The sequence below is a fragment of the Ornithorhynchus anatinus genome, chromosome 3 (assembly GCF_004115215.2).
Source record: "Ornithorhynchus anatinus isolate Pmale09 chromosome 3, mOrnAna1.pri.v4, whole genome shotgun sequence".
Classification (NCBI taxonomy): Eukaryota; Metazoa; Chordata; class Mammalia; order Monotremata; family Ornithorhynchidae; genus Ornithorhynchus; species Ornithorhynchus anatinus.
The window spans coordinates 7144335-7172330 of NC_041730.1; the positions used below are offsets into that span (position 1 = coordinate 7144335).

The following is a 27996-nucleotide window of genomic DNA, read 5'->3' on the forward strand; positions in this document are numbered from 1 at the left end:
CCTCCTGCCTGGTCTTAGCACCGGAAAGCAGCAAGTCCACCCACAGTACACGTGCCAACCGGGGACACCTCTGTTTCTCTGGATTTTGCTCTCCTCCGCCAGCTCGAGGCTTCACAGATGTGTGCGTCCGGGCTTGGGAGTCAGAGGTCATGAGTTGGAATCCCGCCTCTGCCACTCGTCAGCTGTGTGACTGCGGGCGAGTCACTTCACTTCTCTGGGCCTCAGTTACCTCATCTGTAAAATGGGGATTAAGACCGTGAGCCCCACGTGGGGCGACCTGATTACCCCGTATCTACCCCAGCGCTTAGAACGGTGCTCGGCACATAGTAAGCGCTTAACAAACACCAACGTTATTATTGTTAAATTCCCTTCCATCTCCCAGACTCTGCTGTGCTCCTTTGCTGCCTGGCTCTCAGAAGGCAGAAGAAGCTGGGTCTTCCCTGTCCCGGGCCGAAAAGGAAACCAACCGGAGCAGAGAAGGGGTCCTTCCAGGGAGGACTCCACTGTTTCCCTCATTAGCTTGGGGCCCGCCCTGGTAATAAATGATGATACCATCACCAACGTCATTTTTAAGTGCTTCCCAAGTGCAAGCGCTTAATACAATGCTCCGCACGCGGTAAGCGCTCAATAAATACGATCGAATGAGTTGACTGCTGAAGTGCTACGGTAGCTACAAGGAAACCGGATTGGCCACGGTCCCCGTCCCACGGGAAGCTCGTTCCGAGAGGAGATCAAGTGTCTCGGCTCCATTTTACAGTGGAGCAAACTGAGGTCCAGAGAGGCCAAGTGACTCGCGCAAGATGGCCCGGCAGACCGGTGGCAAAGCTGGGGCTAGAATCTGGCTCCCCAGACGCTCAGACCCACGGTCTTGCCGGGAGGATTTCATTCTTTCCTTCCGGTCTCCGAGGCGGGGGCGGCTGTGGGCGGCAGACCCCTCTCGCGACGGGGCTGCCGGTCCCCCGTCCAGACGAGGGAGAAGCCGTCCGGGCCCGGGGCGCTCCGGAGGCCCCGGAGGCCCAGCGGGCAGCGTCCGGGGCCCAGACGCCAAGGCCCCGTCCCAGCGGAGCTGCCGTGCCCCGTCTCGTCCGCCTGCCGTCCGTCCGCCGGCCACCCGCCCAGGGGCAGAGCCCGGCCCGGGGCAGACAACAGCTCTTTCAGGTGGGAGTTCCCCCGAGGCCTGGGCCCGGGGAGGGGGAGGGCGAGGAGCCGATCACGCCCGCGGGGGCGCCGCCCACGGAGCCGCCGCATAAAGCCAGCGGGCGGCCGGCCCGGGACTCCGACCGACCGACGGGAGACCCGGATCCACGCTTCCCGGCCCGCCCGCTCTCCTCCCAGCCTTCCCAACCGGTGAGGGGCGTCCGGGATAGGGCACGGGGGGGCGGGGGGCAGGGGGGAGGGGAGCCGGCCGGGGCAAACCGTCGGGAGAGGGAGGGCCGCCCGCTCCGGGGCCGTGGAGGCCGAGGGGATGCGCCTCACGCCGGGGATGAGACGTCTGCGGGGTGGAAGTCTGTCCCGCCCCGGACGACGCGCTCACAGACTCACGGAGACCCCCCCGCCGCCCCCCAACACGTGCCTAGACGGACCCACCAGCCGACCGCGCGGTTCAGACGCCCCATGGCGTCCCCGCGGGCCCTGCCCCTCTGCCTGCTCGTCTTCCAGATGGCCGCCGGGGCCCGGGGCCAAGAAGCCGTCGCCCCGGGCTGCCGCCTGCACCGTGAGTAGCTCCGGGGCCCACGGGACCGGGCCGGGCGGGGGACCGGGCCGGATCGGGCTGAGCGGGACCGGGGCCCGGGGCGTCGGAGAGGGAGCCGCCCGAGGGGGACAGCGGGGACGGTTCCCCGGGGGCGACGGAGCCTCGCGGGGCCGGGCCGGGGTCGGGGCGGTCGGCGGGAGGCAGGCAGGCCTCGGGAGAGGGGAGGCCCGAGAGGAGCCCGGCAGGCCGGGCGGCCCCCGGAGCCCGGCCGGTCCCCTCCCGGCAGCGTTCAACGTGACCGTCAGGAGCGACCGCGGCGGGACCTGTCGGGGGTCCCACGTGGCTCAGGCCTGCGTGGGCTACTGCGAGTCCAGCGCCTTCCCCTCCAAGCGCTCGGTGCTGGTGGCCAGCGGCTACCGGCACAACATCACCTCCGTGTCCCAGTGCTGCACCATCAGCCGTCTGCGGAAGGTGAGGGGGCCGGGCGGGCGGGCCGCGGCGGTCGAGGCCCCGGGCCCGGGGGGGGGGGTGGGCTCCCCCGGCGAGGCCCGCCCTTGCCTCCCCCGTCCCCTCCCCAGCGCGGGCTGCCTCCCCCGTGCCCACCCCCAGGTGAAGGTTCAGCTGCAGTGCGCCGGAGCCCGGCAGGAGGACCTGGAGATCTTCACCGCTCAGGCCTGCCAGTGCGACACGTGCCGCCTCTCCCGCTACTGAGACGGACCCCCGGCGGGGACCCCCGCCCCGCCCCGCCCCGCCGCGCGCCGGCCTCCCGGCCTACTCTTGGACCCGGGACCCCGCCGGCGCCTCGGCCCCACCCTCCCCAAGTCCCCGGCCCCAGTAAAGCAGCCGGCCCGGGAGCTCCGCACGTCTCTCTCTTTATTGAGTCTGCTCTCGGGGATGGGCGGGGAGGGCCGGGGAGGGCGCGAGGGGAGGCCTGGAACAACGGGGGACCCGGCCGCCCCCGATCCTGGGCCCCTCACACCCTCCCCCGACCGATAAATAAAAAGGGGGGACGGGACACCTCAGAACGGGGGCAGGCAGAGGGGGAATAAATATATCCAGAGCCTGGGGCGGGGGCGAAAGGGGGGAGATCCTCGCGCTGGCACGGGAGGAGAGGGGGCCGCGGGGGACGTGGGCTTCGGGTGGCCTCGGGGAACGGCCGGGGTTTCTTGGGTCGGGAGTGGGAGAGACCCCCCCGCCCCCGGGCGCGGGCCCGTCGCGGAGGGGGACGCCGCCCCCTCTTGCCGGGCAACCGGTCCCTCCTTCCCTTTCAAGTCCAGCCGGGAGGATCGGAGAGCGCCGCCCTCCGCGGCCCGGCCCCCGCCCCGGGGCGCCCCGAGCCAGCGCCCCCCGGGCCCAGGCCCCGCCGTCCGCGCGGGAGGCTTCGCCCCCGCCCCGGCACGGGCCGGGGGGCAGCTGTCTGTGTGGGCCCCCCTAGGGGGGCAAGGCCGGCCGCCCGGGCTTCTCTAGCTCTGTCCCGGGCCTCCCCCGGGGCCCACTCGGGGCCCGAGCCGCTGGAGGGGGGTCTCCGCCGGCCCCCGCCGCAGTCGCTGTAGCCGCAGCTCCTCCAGCCCCTGCCACAACTCCTGCCGCTCCCGGGCCTTCTGCTGCTCCCTGGGAGACGGGGCGAGGGTAGAGGGGGGGTGGACCGGGGTGGAGGACGGAGGGCAGTCTCCCCTTCGCCCCCCCCCCCCCCCCCCGGCCGTCCAGCCTTCCCGTCCGCCGCCCCGCCCGCCCCTGCCCGCCCGGCGCGTTCTGCCCGAGGCCGGGCCGAGACCGCCCCCCGCTACTCCGGCCGGCCGCTGCCTGCTCCCGACCCGACGCCCCCCGCCCTCTCCTCTCCCCCCGACCCCGCCACTTACTGCTGCTTCTCTAGCTTGTAGGAGGCCGTGAGCTCATCAAACAGCTTCCCGTTCATCTCCATGAAGGTCTTGAGGACATTATAGATGAGCGATACGATGGTCCTGGGAAGGGGGACAGGGAGGCGGGGTGAAGCCGGCCGGCCCCGCTCCCCTGCCCCTCTCCACCCCACGGTGGGGACCTTGCCTCAGGCAGAGGGGAAGAGGGAAGTGGGAGGGGAACGAAGAGAGAAGCAGCTTGGCCCGGTAGACGGAGCCCGGGCCCGGGAGTCGGGAGGACCCGGGTTCTAATCCCGGCCCCCGCCACCCGTCTGCTGTGTCGCCTCGGGTGAGGGAGTCACTTCGCTTCCCCGGGCCTCAGAGAATCATCCGTACAACGGGGACTACGACCGTGAGCCCCGTGGAGGACGGGGACCGCGTCCCACCCGGTTACCTTCCATCTACCCCGGCGCTCGGCACGGTGCCCGGCACGCAGCGAGCACGTAATGATAATAGTATCTGTTAAGCGCTTCCCACGCGCCAGACACCGTTAGCAAACGACATTTCTCTTATCGTCATCCGCGGTACGGGTTAAGCGCTTACTGCGTTCTCGGCACCGTACCGAGCGCTGGGGTAGCCGGAAGACCGTCGGGTCGGACACGGCCCCCATCCAACACGGGGCTCGAAGTCTGAGAGGGAAGGGGGACGCCCGCCGAGTCCCCGTTTGACAGAGGAGGAAACCGAGGCCCAGAGAAGCGAAGCGACTAGCCCAAGGTCACGCAGCAGGAACCGAGGTCCTCCTCCTTGCAGGCCCGGGCTCTCTCCGCCGGGCCTCCCTGCCTCTTCTCGCCGCCTCTCCCCGAAGGCCGGCGAGACGCCCTTCCTCGGTCGCGGGGTCGGCGGGGTTCCCGGGACTCACGGGTTCCAGTGTTCCTTGGAGACCTGGTACAGGGTCCCGAAAACGGCAGGGAGCACGGCGTGGCAGTTGTCCTCGATGAGGCTCAGGATGTACTCGTTGTTCCAGAAATACAGAGCCCGCTCTGCGACCTGAGGGGGGGAAGCCAGCCCCGCGTCGGCCCCGCCGTCACCCTGACCCTCGCCCCGCCCTCCCCGCCTTTCACCGGCCGGGCCGGGCCGGCCCCGCCTGGCGAGCCGAGCGGGGGGGAGGGAGGGAGGGAGGCTGGCGGGCAGGTCCGGGAGGAGCCGCTCACCGGCCGAGGTGGGAAACCCGGGGCCCGCGGAGAGGGAGACCGAGGCCGGGGCCGCCGGGGGGGGGGGCTCGGCGTGGGCACCTCCCCGCCCTCGGCCTCCGCACCTGGAAGTGGGGACTGGAGACGCAGCGAGCCACCTGCTTGAAGAGCGGCTCCTGGATCTTGACGAACTGGGACGGCTCGATCACGTCCAGTATCTCCTCCATCTCCCCCAGGAACATTACCTGAAGGGGCGGCGGGGTCGGCGGGATGCCCGATCCTCGGGCCCGGCGGCCCCCGGCCCCACCCCCCGCGCCTCGGGCTCCCTCTCGTCCCCGCCCGGCTCCCCGCGGGAAGCAGCCTCGCCGGCCTCAGCCCCACCCTCGTCCCCGGATCCGCCTCCCGGCCCCGCTGGTCTTGCCCCTGTCCCCCACCGTGAGCCCCCCCCCCCCCCCCCCCCGAGCGAGGCCCGCCGCCCCGGTACCTCCTTCTGGGTGCAGGTTTTGGGCCAGTATTTGAGCAGCCCCCGGATGACCTGCAGGAGAGGGCGGGAGAGCCCCCCGGGGGCGGTCAGAGCCGCCCCCTGCCCCCTCCCCTCCCCGCGGGGGTCCCTCCCGCTGGGCTGGGGTCACTCACGTGTTCGGTCAGGGTGGCGTCCTTCTCCAGGAACTGCACCACACAGTAAGCCAGCTGGCGGAGGGAGGGGGGCGGGAGGCGAGGGGAGTGCAGGAGAGGAGGGGGACAAGGAGAAGGGAAGGGAAGACGGGAAGGGGCACCGTGAACACTGGGCACCAGGCCAACCCATTCACTCCATCGTACTGATCGAGCGCTTACTGTGCGCGGAGCACCTGACTAAGCGCCGGACCCAGGGGAAGAGGCAGAGGGGGCTTCCCGCCCAGGGGTCCCGAGGAAGGGCCGGAGGGACCTCCGCGCCAGGCCCACGTGCCAGGGGTGGAGACCCCGAGGGTCCCGGGGCAGCACCGAGGGCACAGAGAGCCCAGCGTCGAACGGAGGGTGACATCCTCCAGACTGCGAGCTCGCCGGGGGCAGGGAACGTGTCCATTGATTGAAATGTTGTACTTTCCTGAGCGGTCGGTACAGTGCTCTAGACACAGTAAGCGCTCCACAAATACAACCGAATGAATGAGTCCTATTTGCGGAGTGCTCACCGTGTGCAGGGCACCGTCCTAAGCGTTTGGGAGAGGACAATAGAACGGTGTACCGGACACATTCCCCGCCCGCGAGGAGCTTAGAGCCTCGAGGGAAGGGTGACGGGGTGCGGCCCGGCGGGTGGGGATCCCGACGGGTCCCCCGCCCCGCCCCCGGTGCCCTCCCGGCGCCCCCGCGGATGCCACCGCGGCGCGAGCCCCACCTGGGCGTGGAAGATGGAGAGGGACTTGACGGAGTGGAGGGGGATCAGCACCCGCACCAGGAACTGTTTGTGCTCCGTCTTCAGAGGCAGCGCGAAGCCATTGATGATACTGGAGGAGGGGGGCGGGGCGGGGGGGGGGGGGGCAGGGGAGCGGGCGTCAGGTCCCCGGCGTCCGGGCCCCCTTCCTCCTCCGCCCGCTCCCCCTTCCCGGCCCCCGGCCCCCACGGGACCCCGGAGGCCCCAGCTCCGGGACGGCCCTCACCTGCCCAGGATCTCCAGCAGCTCCGCCACCCCGTTGAAGTGCTCCAGCTCGTAGATGAACCTGATCGATCAATCAGTGGGAGTTACGGGGCGCTTACCGCGTGCGGAGCGCCGTGCCGAGCGCTCCGGAAAGCGCGAGACCATAGGCTCGGCAGGTGCGATCCCTGCCCTCAAAGAGCTCACGGTCCGGCTGGGGGGCTCGGACCCAAGGATAGTAATCACTGTGGTAATTACTAAGCGCTTACTCCGCGCCAGGCCCTAGCTGAGCGCCGGGGTCGCTAGAAGCTGATCACGCTGGACCCAATCCTCGTCCCACGTGAGGCTCACGGTCCCCAGCCCCATTCCACAGACGGCCCGGAGAAGTAAAGCGACTCGGCCCAGGCCACGCGGCGGACGAGCGGCGGAGCCGGAATTGGCACCCACGCCCTTCAGACTCCCAGGCCCGGGCCCTGGCCACCGCGCCACGCCCCTCGGCGGTATCCGTTAAGAGCTCACTCTGAGCAAGGCACCGTACCGAGAACTCGCCCAGGGAGTCACGGTCCCCGGGCCGAGGCGGGCGGGAAACGGGCAACGGGGAAGGCTCGCGGGGGCTCCGGGCCCCGCCCCTCTCCGAGCGTCCGGCGACGGTTCTCCGGGGCACGACCGGCCCCCCGCCCCGCCCCCCCCCCCCCCGCCGCCCGCGCCCCCGCGGCCCCCGCTCACCGCAGGAAGATGTGATTGCACTGTTTGCGCACGTAGGCCCGCAGCCCCAGGAACTTGCCGTAGACGCGGTGCAGGATGGTCTTGAGGTACTCACGCTCCCGGGGGTCCTCGCTGTCGAACAGCTCCAGGAGCTGAGGGACGACAGACAGCGGGCTCCGGTCGCCCGCCGCCGCCGGGCCCGTCGCCCCCCAACGCCCCCACGCCTGAACCGGGACCCCGGGGCCTCACCGTCAGGACGAACTTCTGGTCCACGTATCTCTTGGCCACCGAGGGCTGGAAGTCGGGACTCTCCAGGAACCGCAGGAAGAACTCGTACACCAGCTGAAGGGGCACGGGGGAGGGGGCGCTGGGGCGGCTCCGGGCCGCCCCCCCACCCCAACCCCCCGGCTCCCCCAGTCTGCCGGACGGAGCCTCCTCCAGGCCCGGCCTCCGTCCGGCGCCCCCGGCCCTCCCCCCCCCCCGGCCCCCCGGCCTTCCGGCCCCCGGCCCCGTACCTGCAGGTGCGGCCAGGAGGGCTCCAGGTTGGGTTCGTCCTCTTCGGGGTCAAATTCGGGGTTCTCGCTGGGGGGCAGCGTTCGGAAGATATTCACCGAGATCTGAGAGGACGAGGGGAGGGCGGGGGGGGGGGAGGGACCGGGGTCACGTCCCACTGGGCGGCCACCGGGGGACGGCCTCCGGCGTCCTGGGCGGTCTAGGCCTCCCCGCCCGCCCGCCCTTCCGGGGGTCACGGGCCGGATCGCGGACTCCTCGAGGGCGGGGACCGGACCCACTAACTCCGGGGCCCTCTCCCCAGCCCCCGGCACGGGACCCCGCGCGCGGGAGGCGCCCGGCACGTACGCCGCGCCCCCCCGGCCGACGGGGCCGACCGGCCCGACCCTCGGCGGCCGGGCCCGGGGTCCCGGCCGCGGCCCCCCGCCCCCCCTCACCATGCGGATGACGTCGGGGTAGACGGGCTCGATCAGGACGCCGCGGGTGCCCCCCACGCACTCCACCAGCTCGTTGAGGGCCGCCCGTTTGACCTCCTTCCCTTTCAGGTCGGCCACGCAGTCCAAGAAGTCAAAGAGCACCCCGCACTGCGCCAGCTTCTGCCCCAGCAGCTCGTGCAACTCGGAGGCCGGGACGTCTGGGGAGGAGAGACGGGGCGGGGCGCGACGCCGCTGAGGCCGGGCGTCCCGCTCTCCCCTCGACGCCCTCGACGCCCCGGAGGGCCCGACCCCCCTCCACCCCCCCGGCCCGGGCCTCCCGCGCCCCCCGGACCCCCGGGCCCCCTGCGAAGGCTCCACCTTCTCCCCCCTCCCGGGTCCGGCGTCGCCCCGACTCCGGCCTTCGCTCCTCCCGAGGCCGGGCCGGGGGGGTCCCGCTCGGCTCACCCCTCTCCCCGCCGGACCCCGGGAGGCCACCGGCCCCCACCGCCCCCCACCTCCTCCTCCCCCTCCTCCCCCCCCCCTGGATGACTCAAGAGAGGATACGGATCCCCCCCCCCTCCCCAGCCCACGACGCGCGGAGCAGAACGTGCGTCAGCAAAGGGAGCGGGGTGGCGGGGCAGGGCGGGCCGGGGTCCCGCCCCCCGCCGACCCCGGGGCGACCCCGCGGACGGAGCCCCCCGGGGGCCCGGGCCTCGGGGTCCGGGCCTCTCACCTTTGAGGAGGGGCAGGGGCGTGAGCTCCCGCTGGTTGCTCTGGTAGCGGAACTGGGAAGAGCTGTGGGAGCGGCGGGGCCGGGCCCGGCGGAGGGAGCGGCGGGAGAAGCCGTCCACCTTGTCCGGGGGGGGCACGGGGGACAGCCCCGGGGACGAGGGGCTGGTGGGGGTCCCCGCCGGGGGCAGCTTGGTCTCCATGGTCCCGCTCCGCCGGGGCCGGGGCCGGGGCCGGGGCCGGGGCCGGGGCCGGGGCGCTAGGGCCGGTCCCCGGGCCGGGCCATCCCGGCCGGGCCCCCCCCGGCCCCCCGGCCCGCCGTCCGGCCCCGGGGGCCGCCTCGCCCCGGCCCCGGCCCGGGCCCCGGACGGCCGGTCCCGGAGGGACGGAAGGGGCGTCGGCTGGGGTCCCCCCGCCCCCCGGGCCGGCCCGGGCCCCCGTGCGGGGACGGGGACGGGGACGGGGACGGGGACACGGGGACGGGGTCCGCCGGGCCCGGGCCGCGTCCGCCTGCTCCCTCCGCCCGGGACGGGGGTGGCTGCGCTCCTCCGGCCGGCCCGGCCGCCCGCCTCCCGAGAATGACATCGAGTCGCCGCCCCCCGCCCGGCCCCGCCCCCTCCCCCCCCCCCCCCCGGGGGGGGGGGCCGACGGCGATGATGATGATGGGGGGAGGGGGGGGGACCCCGGAGAGGGGAGGGGGCGAGCCCGCGCGGGAGCCTGGGAGATGGAGTCCCGGCCCCCCTTTAAAGGGCCCCGGGCCCGCCGGTCGGCCCGCCATCCCCCCGCCACCCCCCGGGGACCGGCGATGGGTCAAGCGTCCACCGCGGGACCGGCGAGCGGTCAAGCGTCCACCGCGGGCCCGGGGAACCCCACCGCGGCCCGCGGCACGGGTTCGGCGCTCGCCGCGCGCGCCGTCCCCGGCGCCGGGACGGACTCGAGGCCGTCGGCCGGTCGACCGGGGGGTCCCCGGCCTCCGTCCCCCTCTCCCGAGGGAGGGGACCGAGGCCCCGAGGGCGACCGCGACGACGGCGGCGTCGGTCGGGCGGCCGCCGCGTGCCGGGCGCCGGGACGGACGCGAGGCCGTCGGGCCGTCCCGGTTGAGGCTCCCGGGCTTCGCGCCCCTTTTCCGAGTGAGGGACCCGAGGCCCGGAGAGCGACGGCGGCGGCGGTCGAGCGCCCGCCGCGTGTCCGGCGCCGCGCCGGGCGCCGGGGGAGATACGGGGTCGTCGGCCTGTCCCGCTTGGAGCTCCCGGGCCTCGTCCCCCATTTCCGGGCGAGGGGACCGAGGGCCGGAGAACGACGACGATGGCGTCGGTCGAGCGCTTACCGCACGCCGTTCCGGGCGCCGGGGGAGATGCGAGGCGGTCGGGTCGTCCGACCCGGAGCCCGCGGTCCTCGTCCCCCTTTTCCGGGGGCGGGAACCGAGGCGCCGGGAGGCGAACCGACTCGCCCAAGCTCACCCCGCTGACGGGTGGCGGAGCGGGGAGGAGAACCCGCGACCTCCGACTCCCAAGCCCGGGCTCCCGCCGCTGAGCCGCGCCGCTTCTGCGCCCCGCCCGCTGGTATTCGTTAAGCGCTTACTAGGTGCCGGGGTCCATACCGAGCGCCGGGGCCGTGTGCTTAGTGGAAAGAGCGCACACGCGCTTGAGAGTCAGAGGTCCTGGGTTCTGTAATTGTTATCGTTGTTATGATTACCGGCTCCGCCGCTTGTCAGCCGTGTGACTTTGGGCCAGGTGCTTCACTTCTCTGGGTCTCGGTTCCCTCATCCGGAAAATGGGGATTAAGACCGTGAGCCCCACGTGGGACGGGGCCTGCGTCTGACCCAATTTGCTTGTATCCAGCCCAGCGCTTAGTAGAGTGCCTGGCATCTACGGCAACCCGATAATCTTGCATCTCCCCCGGTGCTTAGAAGAGTGCGTAGTAAGCGCTCAGTAACCATCACTGTTATTACGATACTATTGCTGTTATACTTCTCCGTGCCTCGGTTATGTCAACTGTGAAATGGGCATCGAAATCGCTGAGGTACTTCTTAGGCACTTATAACGTGCCAGGCGCCGTGCTAATCGCCGGGGTGGACACAAGCGAATCGAGCTGGACTCAGTCCCTTTCCCAGATGGGGCTCACGGTCTCGGTCCCCATTTTACAGTCGGGGTCGTTGCGACCCGGAGAAGTGAAGCGACTGCCCCGAGGTCACACGGCAGACAAGCGGTAGAGCCGGGATTAGAACTCATGACCTTCTGACTCCCAGGCGCACGCTCTATCCTCTGCACTGTGCCGCTAATCAGGTTAATCGGGTTGGATGCCGGGCTACCGGTCGGTTGATCGGGTTGGACGCGGTCCCCGTCCCGATCCCCATTTTACGGATGAGAGAGCTGAGGCCTAGAGAAGTGACGTGACTTGCCCACGGTCACACAGCGGACACGTGGCGGATCCGGGATTAGAACCCGGGTCCTTCCCTCCCTCAGGCCCGAGCTCTGTCCGCTCTGCGTCTCGGCCACGCTGCTTCTTCGGCCCCACAGCGCTTACGTCCCTGTCTGTCGTTTCTTTCTTTCTTTCTTTCTTTCTTTCTTTCTTTCTTTCTTTCTTTCTTTCTTTCTTTCTTTCTTTCTTTCTTTCTTTCTTTCTTTCTTTCTTTCTTTCTTTCTTTCTTTCTTTCTTTCTTTCTTTCTTTCTTTCTTTCTTTCTTTCTTTCTTTCTTTCTTTCTTTCTCTGTCTCCCCCTCTAGACTGGAAGCTCGTTGAGGGCAGGGATCGTGTCCGTTTACTGTCGTACTGTACTCTCCCAAGCGCTTAGCAGAGTGCTCTGCGTATAGTAGCCGCTCGATAAATGCGATAGAATGGCTGACTGAGTGGCCCCTGATGGGAAACAGATCGCCGGGGTTCTCTAGGGAGAAAAGACCGGTGATAAACTAGGGAACCGCGACAGACCGACCGCATACGAGATCGCCACTCTCCCCCGCCTTCAAAGTCTTATTAAATCAGTGGCATTTATCGAATGCTACCGTGTGCAGAACACTGTTCCGAACGCTTGGGAGGGCGCGGTGCGAAGAAGTCGGTCGACGCGGTCCCTGCCCACAAGGAGCGCATCCCTTCCGACTAAACCGTCTTTCCCCCTGCTCCCTCTACCTTCTCCGTCCCCTTTCACACTTGATGTTCACCCCAGCCTCAGCCCCGCGGCTCTCGTGTGTTTATTTTCTGGGGTGCGTACTTATCGGTAAGCGCTTACTGTGTGGCAAGCACCGTTCTAAGCGCTGGGGTAGGTACGAGTCAACTAGGTCAGACACGGGCCCGTATGGGACTCGTAGTCTCGACTTGGGGGAGAGGACGGGTATCGAATCCCCATTTGACGGTTGAGGAGAAGGAGGCCCAGAGAAGTTGAGCGACTTGCCCGAGGTCACACAGCTGGCGACCGGCAGAGCGACCGGCCAAGCCGGCGTTAGGACCCGCGTCCTCTGACTCCCAGGCCCGTGCTCCGCCCTCTAAGCCACGTTGCTTCCCTTGCGTATCGGTAACTTTTCTACATCGGTGTCTGCGTCGCCCCTCTCGACCGTAAGCTCCCCGTGGGTAGGGGACGGTGACCGCCGACTCCGTCGTAGCGTAGTCTCCCGGGGGGTTCGGTACGGTGCTCTGCACGCGGTAACCGCTCAACGGTCGAGAGGTCCGGGGTGAGGAACGAGACCCGCAGCTCTGGACTCGACCGGGAAGGTCGCCCGAATCCCGGGCTCGGACTCGAGGCCTTCTCCCGTCCCGGGGACCGAGCTGGATTCAACGGCTCGGGGCCCGGGGGCCGGAGCCGGAGGTACTGGAACCCCACGAGTTAAGCGAGGCCGGGCGTCGCGATGCCTGCCGGGGAATGTCGTTCCCGAGTGGCTGCCGGGAGATGGAGTCGGCCCTGGTCCTGCAGTCCCCCTCCCCTCGCTCTCCCCATCTGCGGTGACATCATGGTCTCCGACTTAAAGAGCCAGGCCGGGGAGGGGAGCCGGGGACAGGAGGGGGAGGGGGGGACCCGGTGGGGGGGGGGGAGCCCAGAGAGGAGCGAGCCGCCCTCTCCCCGATAAGGAAGGGAGGAGCCCACCCCCCTCTCTCATGGACGAAGCCTAGGGCCATCGGAAGGGTGGCCGACCCCGGGCTTCGAGCGGAAGCCGTCGCCACGGCCCCTCGGTGGCCTGCTCCCTTCCAGGGCCCGGGGTGCCCTTCCCTCACCCGCTGGCCCACCGGTCCCAGGATGGCCGAGCCCGCCCCCCCGCCCCCTGACTCTCCCACCGGGTTCCCCCCTCCCGGGTCACCCCTTGACTCCATTCTCCCTCCAGCCCGGACTCTGAGGTCACAGGCCGGCGCTCAGGACTTCGGCCTCTCCCGGGGCCCGGTCACGTGAAGTCGTCCTCGGGCGGCCGGGCCGAGCGGGAGCGGGATGGGGGCCGGGGGTCTGCTGGAGCGGGCGGGGGGCTGGGGCCGGTTCCAGGTCCTGCAGGTGTGTCTGGTGGCCGTGCCGCTGCTCTTCGTGGCCACCCACAACTTCCTCCAGAACTTCACCGCCGCCGTCCCGCCCCATCGCTGCCGGGGGTCCGGGCGCCCCCGGCCCGCCGACCCCCCGGAGGGGCCGGAGGGCTGCCTGCGCCTGCCGGCCAACGGCACCAATGCCACCGAGGCGTGCACGGAGGGCTGGGTGTTCGACCGGAGCGTGTTCGCCGCCACTATTGTAACCGAGGTGACCGCGTAGGAGATGGAGGCCGGGCCTGGGACTCGGCAGGCCCTTGGGTTCTAATCCCGGCTCCGCCGCCTGTCTGCCGTGCGACCTTGGGCCCGTCACTTCCCTTCTCGGGACCTCGGTTCCCTCGTCCGTAAAATGGGGCTCGAGGCCGCGAGCCCCACGTGGGACGGGGGCCGGGTCCGACCCGATTTGCTTGGATCCACCCCGGCGGTCGGTAGAGTGTCCGGCACGTAGTGAGCGCTTAACGGATCCCGCAGCTGTTATCGTTTGGCGCCCGTCCACCCGGCCCTCGGGAACTCTCCGTTCCCGGGCAGAGTCGCCCTCCCCGGGCCCCGAGGATCTCTCCTCTGGGGCGTCCCGCGCGATGTCTCCTCGCTCCCGAAGGGAGACGTTCTGCTCGCCGGGGTCCGGCTCTTCCCTCCGCTTCTCCCCACCGCCCCCCGGGGCCCGGGGCGCGTTTCCCCACCCTCACCCCCAAATCTCCCCCTCGTCCCCGCTCCCCTGCTCGGCGTCGGGGTGGGGTGGGGCTGCAGGGTGGGGCGATGGGGCGGAACGGATGAGTCTCTAGTCCCCGGGCTCCCTGTGGGCAGGGAATGCGCCTTGGTTGTCGTATTGTTCTCTCCCAAGTGCTTGGTACAGTGCTTCGCACAGAGTAAGCGCTCAGTAAGTACCACCGAATTGAATGAACGACTCCGGTTCTCACCTCGCTGCTCTCCTTCTCTCCCTCAGTGGGAGCTGGTGTGTAGCCGGCAGAGTCTCCCGGGCACGGCCCAGTCCATTTACATGGTCGGCGTGCTCTTGGGGTCCTTGGGCTTCGGGGGGCTGGCTGACAGGTGAGTGACCGGGGCGGGGGGCCGGGGGGAGGGGTAGAGAGACTTCCTGGGGCCCTCTCCGCGGCCTCCTCCCCCCCCCACCCCCCGACCTTTGAACCCCGGCCTGGGGCCCGCCGCTGCCCTCGACTTCACGTCTCCGTCGCCTCCCGCTGGGTGGCCGTGCCCGGCTGCCTCTGGTCTCCCCGGGCCTCTCCTGTGTCCCTCTCTGCGGGAGGCGGCTAATAATAATAATAATAATAATAAAGGTATTCGTTAAGCGCTTATTACGTGCCAAGCACCGGACTGAGCACCGGGGTAGACACAAGGTAATCGGGTTGTCCCCCGTGGGGCTCACGGTCTTCAGACCAGGTCACCGAGGCCCGGAGAGGTGAAGTGACTGGCCCGAGGTCACACAGAGCAAGGGGCAGAGCTGGGATTAGAACCCACCGCCTCTGACTCCCGAGGCCGGGCACTCTGGGCTAAGCCAGCTACCGGGGCCGGCCCCGCCGTTCCCGTCCCCTGACCGGCCCCTCTGGGGGGGTCCGGGGCGGGTGGCGGCGTCCCCTAGGCTGGGCCGCCGGGTTGTGTTTCTGGGGTCCCTCCTGCAGGTGGCGGCGTTGAGCACGGGGGCGGCTCTGGCCCCTTCCTACCCCTGGTACTGCATCTGCCGCTTCCTGTGTGGGATGGGCGTCTCCGGGCTGCTCATCAACGGGATCGGCTTCAGTGAGTGGGTGTGGATGGCGGTAGCGGGGGACCGGGAGGGCAACCGGGGGGGCTGGGGAGGCCGGGGGAGGGAGGGGCGGGAACCGGGGCGTCGGGGCCGGGACGGCGAGATCGAGGGCCGGGAGGAGACCGTTGTCACCGGAGGGATTTATCCGGGGCTCTGGGGCGGGAAGGGACGGTGCCCGGGGGAGCTCCAGGGGGTGGAGAGCCGCATCCTGAGGGGGGCAGTTCCGGGGAGGTGGGGGAAGCGAGAAGCGGCAAGGCGTGATGGCTAGAACGCGGGCCCGGGAGCCGGGAGGCCTTGGGCTCTCATCCCGGCCCCGCCGCTTGTCAGCTCTACGACCTCGGGTGAGTCACCTTAACTCCTGGGGGCCCCGGCGACCTCATCTGTAAAACGGGGATGGAGACCGGGAGCCCCAGGCGGGACGGGGATCGGGTCCGACCCGATTTGCTCGGACCCGCCTCGGCTCTCGGCGCGGTACCCGGCACGGAGTAAGCGCTTAACAAATGCCGTCGCGGTAATAATGGGGAGGGGGATGCGGAAGGGGAGGCGTCCGACCCCGGAGAGGAATCGCCACGCGCCGGACCCACTCCCGGTGGCGGGACCTCCGGGGAGGTGGGAGCCCGGTGGCCGGGCAGCGCCGGGCCCCGGGGGCTCGTCCCCTCTCTGCCCGACTCCATCTCTGCCTCTCCGTCCGGCTCCGCAGCTCTGGAGTGGATCCCGCCCCCACGCCAGGCCCTAGTGGCTGCCATGCTGTCCTGCTGCGTCACCTTGGGGCAGGTGACTCTGGCCGGCCTGGCCTTCCGCTTCCGCCACTGGAGACACCTGCAGCTGGCCGTCGGCCTCCCCTGTGGACTGGGCTTCCTGGGCAGCTGGTGAGCCTTCCAGACGTCTGCATCCCGGGGCCCGGTGGGGGCGGGAGGGTCTTGAGGGGGCAGCGGGGGCCTCGGGGAACGAGCGCGGGGCCGGGAGTCCCGGCTCGGCCCCCGGCCTGCTGCGTGACCTCGGGTAGGCCGCTTAGCCCCTCTGGGCCTCTTCCCGCCTCTCTGAAACGGGGAAAAGATCCCCGTCCTCCCTCCGCCTGACGCCGGGAGCCCCGGGAGGGACGGGGACCGCGTCCGATCTCATCATCTCGTATCTATCCCAGTGCTCGGCGCAGTGCTTGGCACCTAATAAGGGCATAATAAATAAAAAGACCACCGTTATCATCGTTATTATCATGGTGTTGGTCCAGTGCTCACCATGGGCCGGGCGCTGTACTGAGCGCCGGGGTGGACAGAAGCAAATCGGGTGGTGCGCGGTCCCCGTCCCACGTGGGGCTCGTAGTCCCGGTCTCCATTTTGCGGATGAGGTAACGGAGGCCCAGAGGAGTGAAGTGACTTGCCCAGGGTCACACGCCAGACAGGTGGCCGAGCCGGGATTAGAACCCGTGACCCTCTGACTCCCAGGCCCGGGCTCTACCCGCTACGCCATCCTTAGTATTATCATCGTGGCGGTTACTAATATTAGGGCGTGAGAGTAGGGTCGCCCGTTTCCCGGGTGGGGAGGGGGAATCCCGTCTGAGGAGAGTCTGGGCCGCGCCCGAGGGACTGCCCTACGGTCACCCGGTCGATCCTATTTATTGAGCGCTTACTGTGTGCAGAGCGCTGTACTAAGCAGTCGGGAGAGGATGCCACGATGATAGACGCTTTCCCCGCCCGGTGGGGTGCTGGCCGGTCCTCCCCGGAAACAGAAGAGCACCCGGCCGACCCCCAGACGCCTCCCTCGTGCTCTCGGTGGTTCCACCCGGAGCAGATTCCCCCGGGGCCAGGCGTATCTCTCCCGTCGGTTCCTCAGCCGTGCCCGGGAGAGAGAGCGGAAATATCGGGAGGGCCCCTAGAGGGCTCAGGCCCGCCTACCGATCGATCGATCGATCGGTCGATCGGCGGTGTGTCCTGAGCGCCTACTGTGTGCGCAGCGCTGTCCTAAGCGCTGGGGGGAGGCCGATAGATATTATCGCGATCCCTGTCCTCTAGGAGCTCGCCCGCCGCGGGGAGAATTGCATCTCGGGTGGGAGGAGGAAGGATGGGGGCGCGACCATGATGTAGTGCTCAAGTAACGGGGAGCAGAAGCTCCATCCGTGACTTCTGACCTTTGACTCTCCAGGTGGCTCCCCGAGTCAGCCCGCTGGCTGCTAGCCAAGAGGCGCCCAGATGAGGCTCTGAGGTCCCTGTGGCTCGTGGCCAGAGTCAATGGGATCCGGGAGGCTGGGGAGGGTCTCTCCCTGGAGGTGAGTGAAGGGGAGAGGGCAGGGAAGCCCAAGGAATCCCGCTCCCCCAGCCCCCGGCTCTCCCCTCGGGAAACCGCTTTGACCCGGCCGGCAGATGCCTGGCCCTCGTGTCTTGGCGCTCTCTCTCCCTCTCTCTCCCTTCTTCTCTCTCTGTTCGTCTCTCTCCGTGGCCGTCTCTGGCGCAGACGCTGGAGGCCGAACAGCCTCAGGAGTCCGGGGCGACCCAGGGGGCCTCCATTCTGGACCTGTTCCGCTGTCCGGCGATGCGGACGGTCACGGCCTGCATCACGGCCGTCTGGTGAGGGACAGAGAGACCCACCCCTGGCCCCGGAGCCACAGAGGGAGGCCTTGGGAGAGACCGAGGGAACCGGAGACAGGCGGCGAGTGCGAACGGGGCCAGGCCGACAGAGAAAACTGAGAGAGCCCGAGCGGCCAAGGCACGCACAGAGGGAGGGAGAGAGCCTCAGAGATAAGCGGAGAGAGAATGAGAGACCAAGATGGAGAGGTGGGAAGAGTGAAAGACAGATTCAGAAAGAGGAGGAGAGAGACGGAGACTGGGAAAGGGAACCGCCGCAGAGGGAAGCGTCCGTTCATTCATCTGTATTTATTGGGCGTTTACTGGGGGCAGAGCACTGTACTGAGCACTTGGGAGAGTACAGTATACCCATAAAGAGACCCATTCCCTGCCCACAGCGAGCTTGGAATCTAGAGGGAAAGACGGACATTAATAGAAATAAATAAATGGACACTGTGAGGCCCAGAGAAAATGGGAGGTGGAGACTGAGGAAAGGAAACACAGACACAATGAGAGACAGAGACATCCAGAAAGAGAGAATGAGAGACCGAAAAAGGGAGAGGTGCACGTATGCGCATATACACACACACAGACGCAGACCCACGCAGTAATAATGTGTTTTTGTTTAGCGCTTACTATGGGCCGAGCACGGTTCTGAGCGCTGGGGTGGATACAAGGAAAGCAGTCTTAATCCCCCTTTTCCAGATGAGCTAACTGAGGCACAGAGGAAGGGAAACGACTTGCCTGAAGTCACATGACGGACAAGTGGCAGAGCCGGGATTAGAACCCACGAGCTCTGACTCTCAAGCCCGGCCTCTTTCCTCGCCGCTTTTAGTGTGAGCTGGAGATACCCAGAAAGAGACTGAGAAAGGGAGATGTGTTTGCCCACGCACGCACCCACACATATATACACCCCCCCCCCCCCGACACATGCGTGCGTGCGTGATGACGATGTTGGTATCTGTTCAGCGCTTACTATGTGCGGAGCACCGTTCTAAGCGCTGGGGGAGATACAGGGGAAGCAGGTTGTCCCACGCGAGGCTCAGAGTCTTCATCCCCGTTGTACAGAGGAGGTCACCGAGGCACCGAGAAGCGCCCGTGCGGAATGGGTGGGGGTTAAGTAGGAGAGGGGTGAGGCTCAGAGGGGGTATCGCAGGCGGGCGGGAGGAGCGAGCGTCCAGTCCTCCCTCGTGTCGTCCCTCCCGCCCCGTGGCCGCCCAGGTTCTCGTCCACGCTGGCCTTCTACCCCCTGGCCCTGGACATGCAGCGTTTCCCCGGCGAGGACCCTTTCCTGATGCAGCTGGTCCTGGGCGCCGCCGACCTGCCCTTCCGCCTCCTGGTCGTGGGGGCCTCCGACAGGCTGGGCCGCCGACTCACTCAGGTCTCCTGCCTGCTGCTGGGGGGGGGCCTGGTGCTGCTGGGCCTCCCCGTGCCCCGCGGTGAGCCCCCGCGTCGACCAACGGGCTGCCCCGGGGGGATCCGGGGGCCCGCGGGGAGGCGGGAAGCTGGGATGGCCGTGCCGGGGGGAGGGCACGTGGGCACCGCGTGGCCGGGGCGGTGCCCTTTCCCCAGCTCTCACCCCCCCCCCCCCGGAGGCCTCCTCTGAGTGGCACCGGCCTCGAGGGTCCCCTCCCGCTCTCCGGGGAGCGAGTGGGGTGGGGAGAGCCCGGCTTCGGTTCCCGGTGCGGCCCCCACGGAGGCCAGGGAACCTCGGCCGGAGCGATGGCTCGGTCGCTCGCCCCGCTGCCCGCCTCCCTCCGCTCGGTTCCGCTCGTTCACTCGTTCAGTCGTATTTATTGAGCGCTCGCGATGTGCAGAGCGCCGTACTAAGCGCTTGGAACGTACGATCCGGCAACAGATACCAAAGCTGGGCTGCGCTGGGCTGGGGCCGGGGGCTCTGACGGTATCTCCCCCACCCTGGGGTTCCCCTGTCCCCCTCCATTACCGGTTTTCCCCGGCCCCCGACAGGGAAAGAAATCCCTTCGTTTCCCGTCCCCTCCTCGTAGAATACGAACTTGGATGTTATTTGTTGCCGAATTGGACTTTCCAAGCGCTTAGTACGGTGCTCTGCACACGGGAAGCGCTCAATAAATACAATGGAATGAATGACTGTGTACCCCCTTAAGCCCTCTGATACTGTGGAAATATTCTTTTCCACTATTATGTCCCCGATCCCTAAACTAGCTTAATATCCGTCTCCCCCTGTAAGCTCCTTACAGGCAGACATCACAGCTACCGACTCTGTTCCCCTGTGCTCTCTCCCAAGTGCTTACTGCAATAATAATCATAATGAATAATGATGGTATTTGGAAAGCACTTACTCTGTGCCAGGCACTGTACTAAGCGCCGGGGCGGAGACAAGCAAGTCGAGTTGGACACAGTCCCTGTCCCACGTGGGGCTCACAGTCGCCGTCCCCACTTTACAGATGAGGGAACCGAGGCACGGGGAATGGAAGGGACTCGCCCAGGGTCACACAGCAGACAAGTGGCAGGGCTGGGATTAGAACCCATGACCTTCTGACTCCCAGGCCTGTGCTCTAGCCACTACGCCATGCTTCCTCTCTAACAGGTGCTCAGCACACGGTAAGCGCTCAATAAATACCATTGTTTGACTGACTGCTATTGCTATACTAAGCACTGGGAAGAGTGCGGTATTATTATTATTATTTTGGTATTTTGTAAGTGCCTACTATGTGCCAGGCACTGTTCTAAGCGCTGGCGTAGATATAAGGGAGTCAGGTTGTCCCACTTGGGGCTCGCAGTCTTAATCCCCATTTTACAGATGAAGGAACCGAGGCCCAGAGAAGTGGTTTGCCCAAGGTCACAGAGCGGACAAGTAGCGCAGCCGGGATTAGAACCCATGACCTCCTGACTCCCAGGCCCGTGCTCTATCCGCTACATAGCGTGGTGGCTCAGTAGAAAGAGCCCGGGCTTGGGAGTCAGAGGTCACGGGTTCAAATTCCGACTCTGCCGCTTGTCAGCTGGGTGACTTTGGGCGAGTCACTTCGCTTCTCTGGGCCTCAGTTCCCTCATCTGCAAAATGGGAGTGAAGACTGGGAGCCCGACGTGGGACAATCTGACCACCTTGTATCCTCCCCGGGCGCTTAGAACAGTGCTTGGCACATAGTAAGCGCTTAACCAATGCCGTCGCTATTATTACTACGCCATGCCGCTTCTCTCTGTAGAACTAGAAGACGTGATTCCTGCCCTAACTCTGTCCCAATCTAATCAGCAGTACCTGCTGAGCCCCTACTTTGTGCAGAGCATTGTACTAAGCGCTGGGGAGAGTGCACTCGAATTAGGAGACGTGATCCCCGCCCTCCAGGAGCTTACCATCAAACCAGTAGAACTGACTGAGCGCCCACTGTTCGCAGATCACCGTGCTAAGCATCGAGGAGAGCCCGGTGGAATTAGGAGGAATTAGGAATTAGGAGGACGGTGGGAGAAGCAGCATGGCGTAGTGGATACGGCATAGGTCGTGGGTTCTAAACCCGACCCCCCCACTTGTCTGCTGTGTGACCTCGGGCAAGTCACTGCACTTCTCTGGGCCTCAGTTCCCGCATCTGGAAAATGGGCATCGAGACCGTGAGCTCCCCGTGGGTCGGGGACGGCGTCCAAGTCGACGAGTTTGTATTCACCCCAGCGCTGGGTACAGTGCCCGGCCCGCTGAGAACGGTGCTTGGCACCTAGTAAGAGCTTAACAAATACCATCATCATCATTATTATTGGGAGACACGGTCCCCGCCCTAATCCTCACCCTCACCCCCGCCCTCAAACATCTTGGCGTATAATCGACAGTATTTGCCGGGCGTCCGCCGTGTGCGGGGCGCCGTGCCGAGCGCCGGGGCGAGTCGATAGAGTCAGTAGCGACGGCCTTCGCTGAGCAAACCGGGGGCCGGGGGGGAGGTGCTGGCGGTGCCGTTCTGCCCCCCGACCCTTCGGGGCCCACCTTAGGGACGCCCTGCCCTCCCAACCGCGCCCCGGCCTCCTTCCCCCGCCCGCCCCTCGTCCCCGCAGAGCCGGTGTGGCCCAACGTGGCGCTGACCGTCCTGGCCAAGGGACTGATGTCGGCTTCGCTCGCCTGCGCCCACCTCTACGCCAACGAGCTGTTCCCCACCCCGCTCCGGTGAGGCGCCCGCGGGGGTCCGGGGGCCCGGGGGTCCGGGCGGGAGGGCCCGCCCCCCGGCCCCGGCCCTGACCGCCCCCTCCGCTCCTCAGGCAGACGGGGGTGGGTGTCACCAACATGGTGGCCCGGCTGGGGGCCGTGCTGGCTCCCCTGGTGCTGCTGGCCGGCCCGTCGGTGCCCCTGCTGCCTCCCGTGCTGTTCAGCGCGGTGGCCCTGGCCTCGGGGCTGCTGGCGGCCTTCCTGCCTGAGACCACTGGCCTGCCCCTGCCTGACACCCTGGAGCAAGTGCGGAGCAGGTGGGTGACCTCTGCCCCTGGCCACTCCCTGCTCACCCCACCCCTTCCCTCCTAGGACAAGCCTGGCGTCGGGGCTGGACCCCCGGCCTGGGACTCGGAAGGTCGTGGGTTCTGATCCCGGCCCCGCCCCTTGTTTGCCGTGTGACCCTGGGCAAGTCACTTCCCTTCCCTTATTGAGAAGCAGCATGGCTCAGGGGAAAGAGCCCGGGAGTCAGAGGGCGTGGGTTCTCATCCCGGCTCCGCCGCCTGCCAGCTGGGGGACTGTGGGCCAGTCACTTCACTTCTCTGGGCCTCGGTTAAAATGGGGATGAAGACTGTGAGCCCCACGAGGGACAACCTGATCACCTCGTATCCGCCCCCCCCCCCCCCCAGCGCTCAGAACGGTGCTTCGCACATAGTAAGCGCTTAACAGATGCCATCATTATTATTACTATTATTATTCTCTGGAACTCAGTTATCTGTAAAAATGGCGATTGAGATAAAAATGGCGATTGAGACTGTGAGCCCCACGTGGGACAGGGACTGTGTCCAACCTGACTTGCCTGTACCCACCTCAGCCGCTCAGTACGGTGCTCGGCACATAGAAAGCGCTTAAATACCACTATTAGTATTATTACTCCCTCAGAGTAGAGCCAGGGTTGCTTCTCCAGGAAGGAGAGCTAGCTGTCAATGGCTCCTCCTCCTCCAGCTCTGGGAGCCTACAGCGCTCTGCACACAGTAAGCGCTCAATAAATACGACGGAAGGAAGGAAGGAAGGAAGGAAGGAAGGAAGGAAGGAAGGAAGGAAGGAAGGAAGGAAGGAAGGAAGGAAGGAAGGAAGGAAGGAAGGAAGGAAGGAAGGAAGGAAGGAAGGAAGGAAGGAAGGAAGGAAGGGAGGGAGGGAAGACCTGAACTTGTTCCCTTTGCTCTTCCCCCCCGCCCAGCCCCACAGGACCTATGTCTCTAGCTGTCATTTTATTTATTTGTACTGACGTCTCTCTCCCCTCCTCTAGACTGTGAGCTCGGTGTGGGCGGGGACCGTCACCGTTTATTGTTGTAGGGTTCTTTCCCAAGCGTTTAGGACAGTGCTCTGCCCCCGGGAAGCGCTTCGACCAATGCCGCTGAATGAGTGAATGAATGAAGAGGGCCAGCGGCTGGGGCAGGGACAGACTGTTGATGGTATTTCCTCCCGCTCCCCCAGGATGCAGACGCGCAACTTCTGGAGAGTTTTCCCCTGGAGACGGGGAGGCGGAGAGGGGCCCCGGCAGACCAAACTCTGAGTCGTCCTCTTCAGCCGGCGGGGAGAGGGACGGGGAAGGCCGCGGCGGCGTGGGGGTGATAAAAAACCGTACGACAGACGCCGTCTCTCTGGTTTTCTGTCCTGGGGCTCACCTCGGTCCGAGGCCCCTGGTGCGTACGGGGCTCTAGAGCTCAGGGGCGAGAGCGCTGGTCTCGGAAAGCGAGGGCCGTGAGTTCAAACAGCAGCCGGGCCCGCTCTCGAGTATTTTGAGCAGCGGCGTGGCTTAGTGGGTAGAGCACGTGGCTGGGAGTCAGAATGACCTGGGTTCTCATCCCGGCTCCGCCGCTTGTCGGCCGGGTGACTGTGGCCAAGTCACTTCACTTCTCTGTGCCTCAGTGCCCTCCTCTGGAAAATGGGGATTTAGACTGTGAGCCCCACGTGGGACAACCTGACCGCCTTGTATCCTCCCCAGCGCTTAGAACAGTGCTTTGCACATAGTAAGCGCTTAACGAATGCCAATATTATTATTTTTATAGGGACTGTGTCCAACCCGATTTGCTTAGATCCATCCCAATGCTTAATACAGTGCCTGGCACACAGTAAGTGCTTAACGAATACCAGAATTATTATTATTATTATTGTTATTATTATCTATCAGCGCTTAAAACAAGGCTTGGCTCATAATAAGAGCTAAACAACTACCATAATAATAATTATTCTTAGACCCCGCGGCAGACCAGAGCCCAGGTTTGGTATGACTTGGGTTTGATGTGGACCAGAACGCTATACTACATAGTAGCACGTCACAGGCCTCCAATATTGGGGTCTAGGGAGGCAGCGGAGTGGCTCAGTGGAAAGAGCCCGGGCTTGGGAGTCCGAGGTCGTGGGTTCTAATCCCGGCTCCGCCACTTGTCAGCTGGGTGACTTTGGACAGGTCACTTCACTTCTCTGTGCCTCAGTTCCCTCATCTGGAAAATGGGGATGAAGACTGTGAGCCCCGCGTGGGACAACCTGATCACCTTGTATCTACCCCAGGGCTTAGAAGAGTGCTTGGTACATAGTAAGCGCCTAAGAAATACCATCATCATTATTATTATTAGGATACAGAACCAAGACAAGCCCCCAGGAAGAGTGCGGCCTTGGTGCGAGGACCCTTGGGTGCAATGAAGAGTTAACCAGTGAATGCGATGATGATGGGGGCGCATAATATCTACCATGGCCAAGATTCATTCATTCATTCATTCATTCAACCGTATTTATTGAGCGCTTACTGTGTGCAGAGCACTGGACTAAGCGCTTGGAATGTACAATTCGGCAACAGATAGAGACAAGCCCTGCCCGACAATGGGCTCACACTCTAAAAGAGGGAGACAGCAAAACAAAACAAGGAGTCAGGCATCAATATCATCAAAATAGATAAATAGAATCATAGATACATACACAGCATTAATAAAATAAACAGAATAATAAACGTGTACAAATATACAAGTGCTGTGGGGAGGGGGAAGGGGTAGAGCAGAGGGAGGGAGGAGGGAGGATGGGGGGGACACGGGCGGAGGGAAAGGGAGGGTTCGATCTGGGAAGGCCTTCTGGAGGAGGTGAGCTCTCGGGAGGGCTTTGAAGAGGGGAAGAGAGTCAGTTTGGCGGAGGTGAGGGGGGAGGGCGTTCCGGGACACCGCGAGGACGTGGGCCGGGGGTCGACGGCGGGATGGGCGAGAACTGGGGCGGTGAGGAGGTGGGCGGCGGAGGAGCGGAGTTTGCGGGCCGCGATGGAGAAGGAGAGAAGGGAGGTGAGGTAGGAGGGGGCCGGGGGACGGGGGGCTTCGAAGCCAAGAGTGAGGAGATGCTACAGGATGCCACAATATGGCTCCTAAGTGTCAGTGGGGTCCACTGAAGCAACTGCGTCTCCAAGACGACGTTCCCGTTCTGGACGCTGTCCCTTTAATTCCCTTCCGCCTCACTGAAAGAGAAGGGTTGATATGCCGTGGCCTAGTGGATAGAGCCTGGGCCTGGGAGTCAGAAGGTCATGGGTTCTAATCCTGACTCTGCCGCATGTCTGCTGTGTGACCCCGGGCGAGTCTTTTCACTTCTCTGGGCCTCAGTGACCTCACCTGTAAAATGGGGATGAAGAATGTGAGCCCTCTGTGGGACGGGGAGTGTGTCCAACCTAACCACCCCCCTGGCTTAGCACAGTGCTTGGCACATGCCAGAATTATCCAGTGCTTAGAACGGTGCTTGGCACATGGTAAGCGCTTAATAAGTACCATCATTATTATTATTGGCACAGGTGCAGTCTGACCCACGAATTATTTCAGCGTGGCTTAGTAGCTACAGCACGGGTCTGGGAGTCAGAGGTCGTGAGCGTGGCTCAGTGGAAAGAGCACGGGCTTTGCAGTCAGAGGTCACGGGTTCAAATCCCGGCTCGGCCATTTGTCAGCTGTGTGACTATGGGCAAGTCACTTCACTTCTCGGTGTCTCCGTGACCTCATCTGTAAAATGGGGATTAAGACTGTGAGCCCCACGGGGGACGACCTGATTCCCCTGTGTCTACCCCAGCGCTTAGAACAGTGCTCGGCACATAGTAAGCGCTTAACAAATACCCACATTATTAAAGCTGACTCTGCCACAGGTCCGCTGGGTGACCTTGGGTAAATAACTTCGGTAAATCACTTCACTTCTCTGGGCCTCGGTTACCTCATCTGTAAAATGAGGATTGAGACTGTGAGCCCTATGTGGGGCAGGGACCGTGACTAACCTAACTAGCCCCCACATTTAGAACACTGCTCGGCACATACCCTAACTATCCGGGGCTTACAACAGTGCTTGGCACACAGTAAGCCCAGAGAAGCAGTGTGGCTCAGTGGAAAGAGCAAGGGCTACGAGTCCGAGGTCATAGGTTCTAATCCCGACTCTGCTACTTGTCCTCTGTGTGACTTTGGGCACTTCACTTCTCTGTGCCTCAGTGACCTCATCAGTAAAAAGGGGATGAAGACCGTGAGCCCCACGTGGGACAACCCGATGACCTCCTATCTATCCCCGCACTTAGAGCGGTGCTTGGCACTATACCCTAACCATCCGGCGCTTAGAACAGTGCTTGGCACACGGCAAGCCCAGAGAAGCAGTGTGGCTTAGTGGAAAGAGCACGGGCTTGTGAGTCTGGGGTCATGGGTTCTAATCCCGGCTCTGCCGCTTGTCTGCTGTGTGACTTTGGGCACTTCACGGCGCCTCAGTTCCCTCATCTGGAAAATGGGGATGAAGACTGGGAGCCCCATGGGGGACAACCTGATCACCCTGTATCCATCCTAGCGCTTAGAACAGTGCTTGGCACATAGTAAGCCCTTAAGAAATACCATTATTATTAGGAATGATAACAAATACCATCCTTCTTCTCACTGCCACATGCTCGGTCTGACCGATGGCCTATTTCACCCCCTCGCCACTCTGACCACCCCCCGTGTTTAGAATAGTGCTTGGCACCTAGTAAGCGCTTAAGAAATAACACTGTCATTATTATTAACAAATCCCCTCCTTCTTCTCATTGGCACACGCGCAGTCTGGCCGACGACTTATTTCGCACCCTCGCCACCCTTAAGAAATAACATCGTTATTATTATTATTAACAAATACCATCCTTCTCATTGGCACATGTGCACTCTGACCCACGGTCACACCCCCGCCACCCTGATCCCCTCCCCCTCGCCCGCGCTTAGAATAGGGCTTGGCACCTAGTAAGCGCTTATGAAATAACATTATTATGATCAAATACCATCCTGCTTCTCATTGGCACAGGCGCAGCCTGGCTGACGACTTATTTTGCACCCTCGCCACCCTTAAGAAATAACATTGTTGTTATCATTATTTACAAATACCCTCCGCCTTCTCATTGGCACATGCGCAGTCTGGCCGAGGACTTATTTCACACCCTCAAGAAATAACATTGTTATTATCATTATTAACAAATACCCGCCCTCTTCTCATTGGCACATGCGCAGTCTGGCCGACGACTTATTTCACACGCTCGCCACCCTTAAGAAATAACATTGTTGTTATCATTATTAACAAATACCCTCCTCCTTCTCATTGGCACATGCGCAGTCTGGCCGAGGACTTATTTCACACTCTCAAGAAATAACATTGTTATTATTATTGACAAATCCCCTCCCTCTCCTCATTGGCACATGCGCGGTGCGACCCGCGACTTATTTCACCCCCTCAAGAAATAACATTGTTATTATCATTCTGAACAAATCCCCTCCCTCTTCTCGTTGGCACATGCGCAGTGCGAGCCGCGACTTATTTCACCCCCTCAAGAAATAACATTGTTATTATCATTCTGAACAAATCCCCTCCCTCTTCTCGTTGGCACATGCGCAGTGCGACCCGCGACTTATTTCACCCCCTCAAGAAATAACATTGTTATTATCATTCTGAACAAATCCCCTCCCTCTCCTCATTGGCACATGCGCAGTGCGAGCCGCGATTTATTTCACCCCCTCAAGAAATAACATTATTATCATTCTGAACAAATCCCCTCCCTCTTCTCGTTGGCACATGCGCAGTGCGACCCGCGACTTATTTCACACCCTCTCCACCCTGATCCCGGCCCCCGGTGCCTGGCCCCCCCCCCCCCCCGTGAGGGCTCAAGAAAAGCCACCGTCGTTATTATGGTCATGATGTCTCTCGGGGAGAGCGGGCGGGGTGAGGAGCGGACGCAGGCGCAGGCCGCCCCCGGAGGACTTATGTCACGCTGCGAGGGCGGGGCGGGCCCGGCGTCCCGCCCCCCGGCAGCCAATCGGCGGGCCCCGTCCCTCCGAGCCGACCAATGGGAGTGGAGGAGGAGGTGGGGGGGGGGGCGCGG

The 27996-nt window shown here is 64.8% G+C and overlaps 3 protein-coding genes across 4 annotated transcripts; 2 read left to right on the forward strand and 1 right to left on the reverse strand.

The window, feature by feature from the left end:
• Positions 1 to 1596: 1596 nt before the first annotated feature.
• GPHA2 (glycoprotein hormone subunit alpha 2) lies at positions 1597 to 2404 on the forward strand. The gene is made up of 3 exons (XM_029059240.2): positions 1597 to 1714; positions 1980 to 2164; positions 2303 to 2404. Exons 1-3 carry the CDS (start codon positions 1615 to 1617, stop codon positions 2402 to 2404), a joined length of 387 nt encoding a protein of 128 aa, XP_028915073.1. The 5' UTR covers positions 1597 to 1614.
• Positions 2405 to 2549: 145 nt separating this feature from the next.
• PPP2R5B (protein phosphatase 2 regulatory subunit B'beta) lies at positions 2550 to 8918 on the reverse strand. Its single transcript, XM_029061537.2, has 13 exons — positions 8692 to 8918; positions 7980 to 8176; positions 7548 to 7649; positions 7282 to 7374; positions 7054 to 7184; positions 6353 to 6412; positions 6091 to 6199; positions 5355 to 5408; positions 5203 to 5253; positions 4844 to 4963; positions 4448 to 4575; positions 3553 to 3654; positions 2550 to 3304 (listed from the first exon to the last, which is right to left on the reverse strand). The coding sequence occupies exons 1-13, from the start codon at positions 8888 to 8890 to the stop codon at positions 3157 to 3159; spliced, it is 1494 nt and encodes a 497-aa protein (XP_028917370.1). The 5' UTR covers positions 8891 to 8918; the 3' UTR covers positions 2550 to 3156.
• Positions 8919 to 11454: 2536 nt separating this feature from the next.
• On the forward strand, positions 11455 to 23256 carry LOC103165852 (solute carrier family 22 member 6-like). 2 transcript variants are annotated; one of them, XM_029061273.2, is made up of 10 exons: positions 11455 to 12485; positions 14127 to 14230; positions 14778 to 14932; positions 15640 to 15808; positions 17079 to 17202; positions 17388 to 17500; positions 18719 to 18936; positions 21515 to 21623; positions 21716 to 21919; positions 23100 to 23256. In XM_029061273.2, exons 2-10 carry the CDS (start codon positions 14181 to 14183, stop codon positions 23176 to 23178), a joined length of 1221 nt encoding a protein of 406 aa, XP_028917106.1. In that variant the 5' UTR covers positions 11455 to 12485; positions 14127 to 14180; the 3' UTR covers positions 23179 to 23256. The 2 variants fall into 2 exon arrangements, with proteins under 2 accessions (XP_028917106.1, XP_028917105.1); XM_029061272.2 differs by lacking the exon at positions 11455 to 12485 and adding an exon at positions 12699 to 13394.
• The last annotated feature ends 4740 nt before the right edge of the window (positions 23257 to 27996 follow it).

What these genes read in the sequence shown, in the direction of transcription:
- GPHA2 (XM_029059240.2), top strand. Translation starts at nt 1,615, where the DNA reads ATGGCGTCCCCGCGGGCCCTGCCCCTCTGCCTGCTCGTCTTCCAGATG. An exon ending in CCCGGGCTGCCGCCTGCACC is followed by an intron (nt 1,715 to 1,979) that starts GTGAGTAGCTCC and finishes CCCTCCCGGCAG; the next exon opens with CGTTCAACGTGACCGTCAGG. An exon ending in CCATCAGCCGTCTGCGGAAG is followed by an intron (nt 2,165 to 2,302) that starts GTGAGGGGGCCG and finishes GCCCACCCCCAG; the next exon opens with GTGAAGGTTCAGCTGCAGTG.
- PPP2R5B (XM_029061537.2), bottom strand. Translation starts at nt 8,890, where the DNA reads ATGGAGACCAAGCTGCCCCCGGCGGGGACCCCCACCAGCCCCTCGTCC. An exon ending in CCTCCTGGCCGCACCTGCAG is followed by an intron (nt 7,375 to 7,547) that starts GTACGGGGCCGG and finishes GTGCCCCTTCAG; the next exon opens with CTGGTGTACGAGTTCTTCCT. An exon ending in TGCAATCACATCTTCCTGCG is followed by an intron (nt 6,413 to 7,053) that starts GTGAGCGGGGGC and finishes TTGATCGATCAG; the next exon opens with GTTCATCTACGAGCTGGAGC.
- LOC103165852 (XM_029061272.2), top strand. Translation starts at nt 13,098, where the DNA reads ATGGGGGCCGGGGGTCTGCTGGAGCGGGCGGGGGGCTGGGGCCGGTTC. An exon ending in CTGGGCTTCCTGGGCAGCTG is followed by an intron (nt 15,809 to 17,078) that starts GTGAGCCTTCCA and finishes TTGACTCTCCAG; the next exon opens with GTGGCTCCCCGAGTCAGCCC. An exon ending in CTGTTCCCCACCCCGCTCCG is followed by an intron (nt 21,624 to 21,715) that starts GTGAGGCGCCCG and finishes TCCGCTCCTCAG; the next exon opens with GCAGACGGGGGTGGGTGTCA.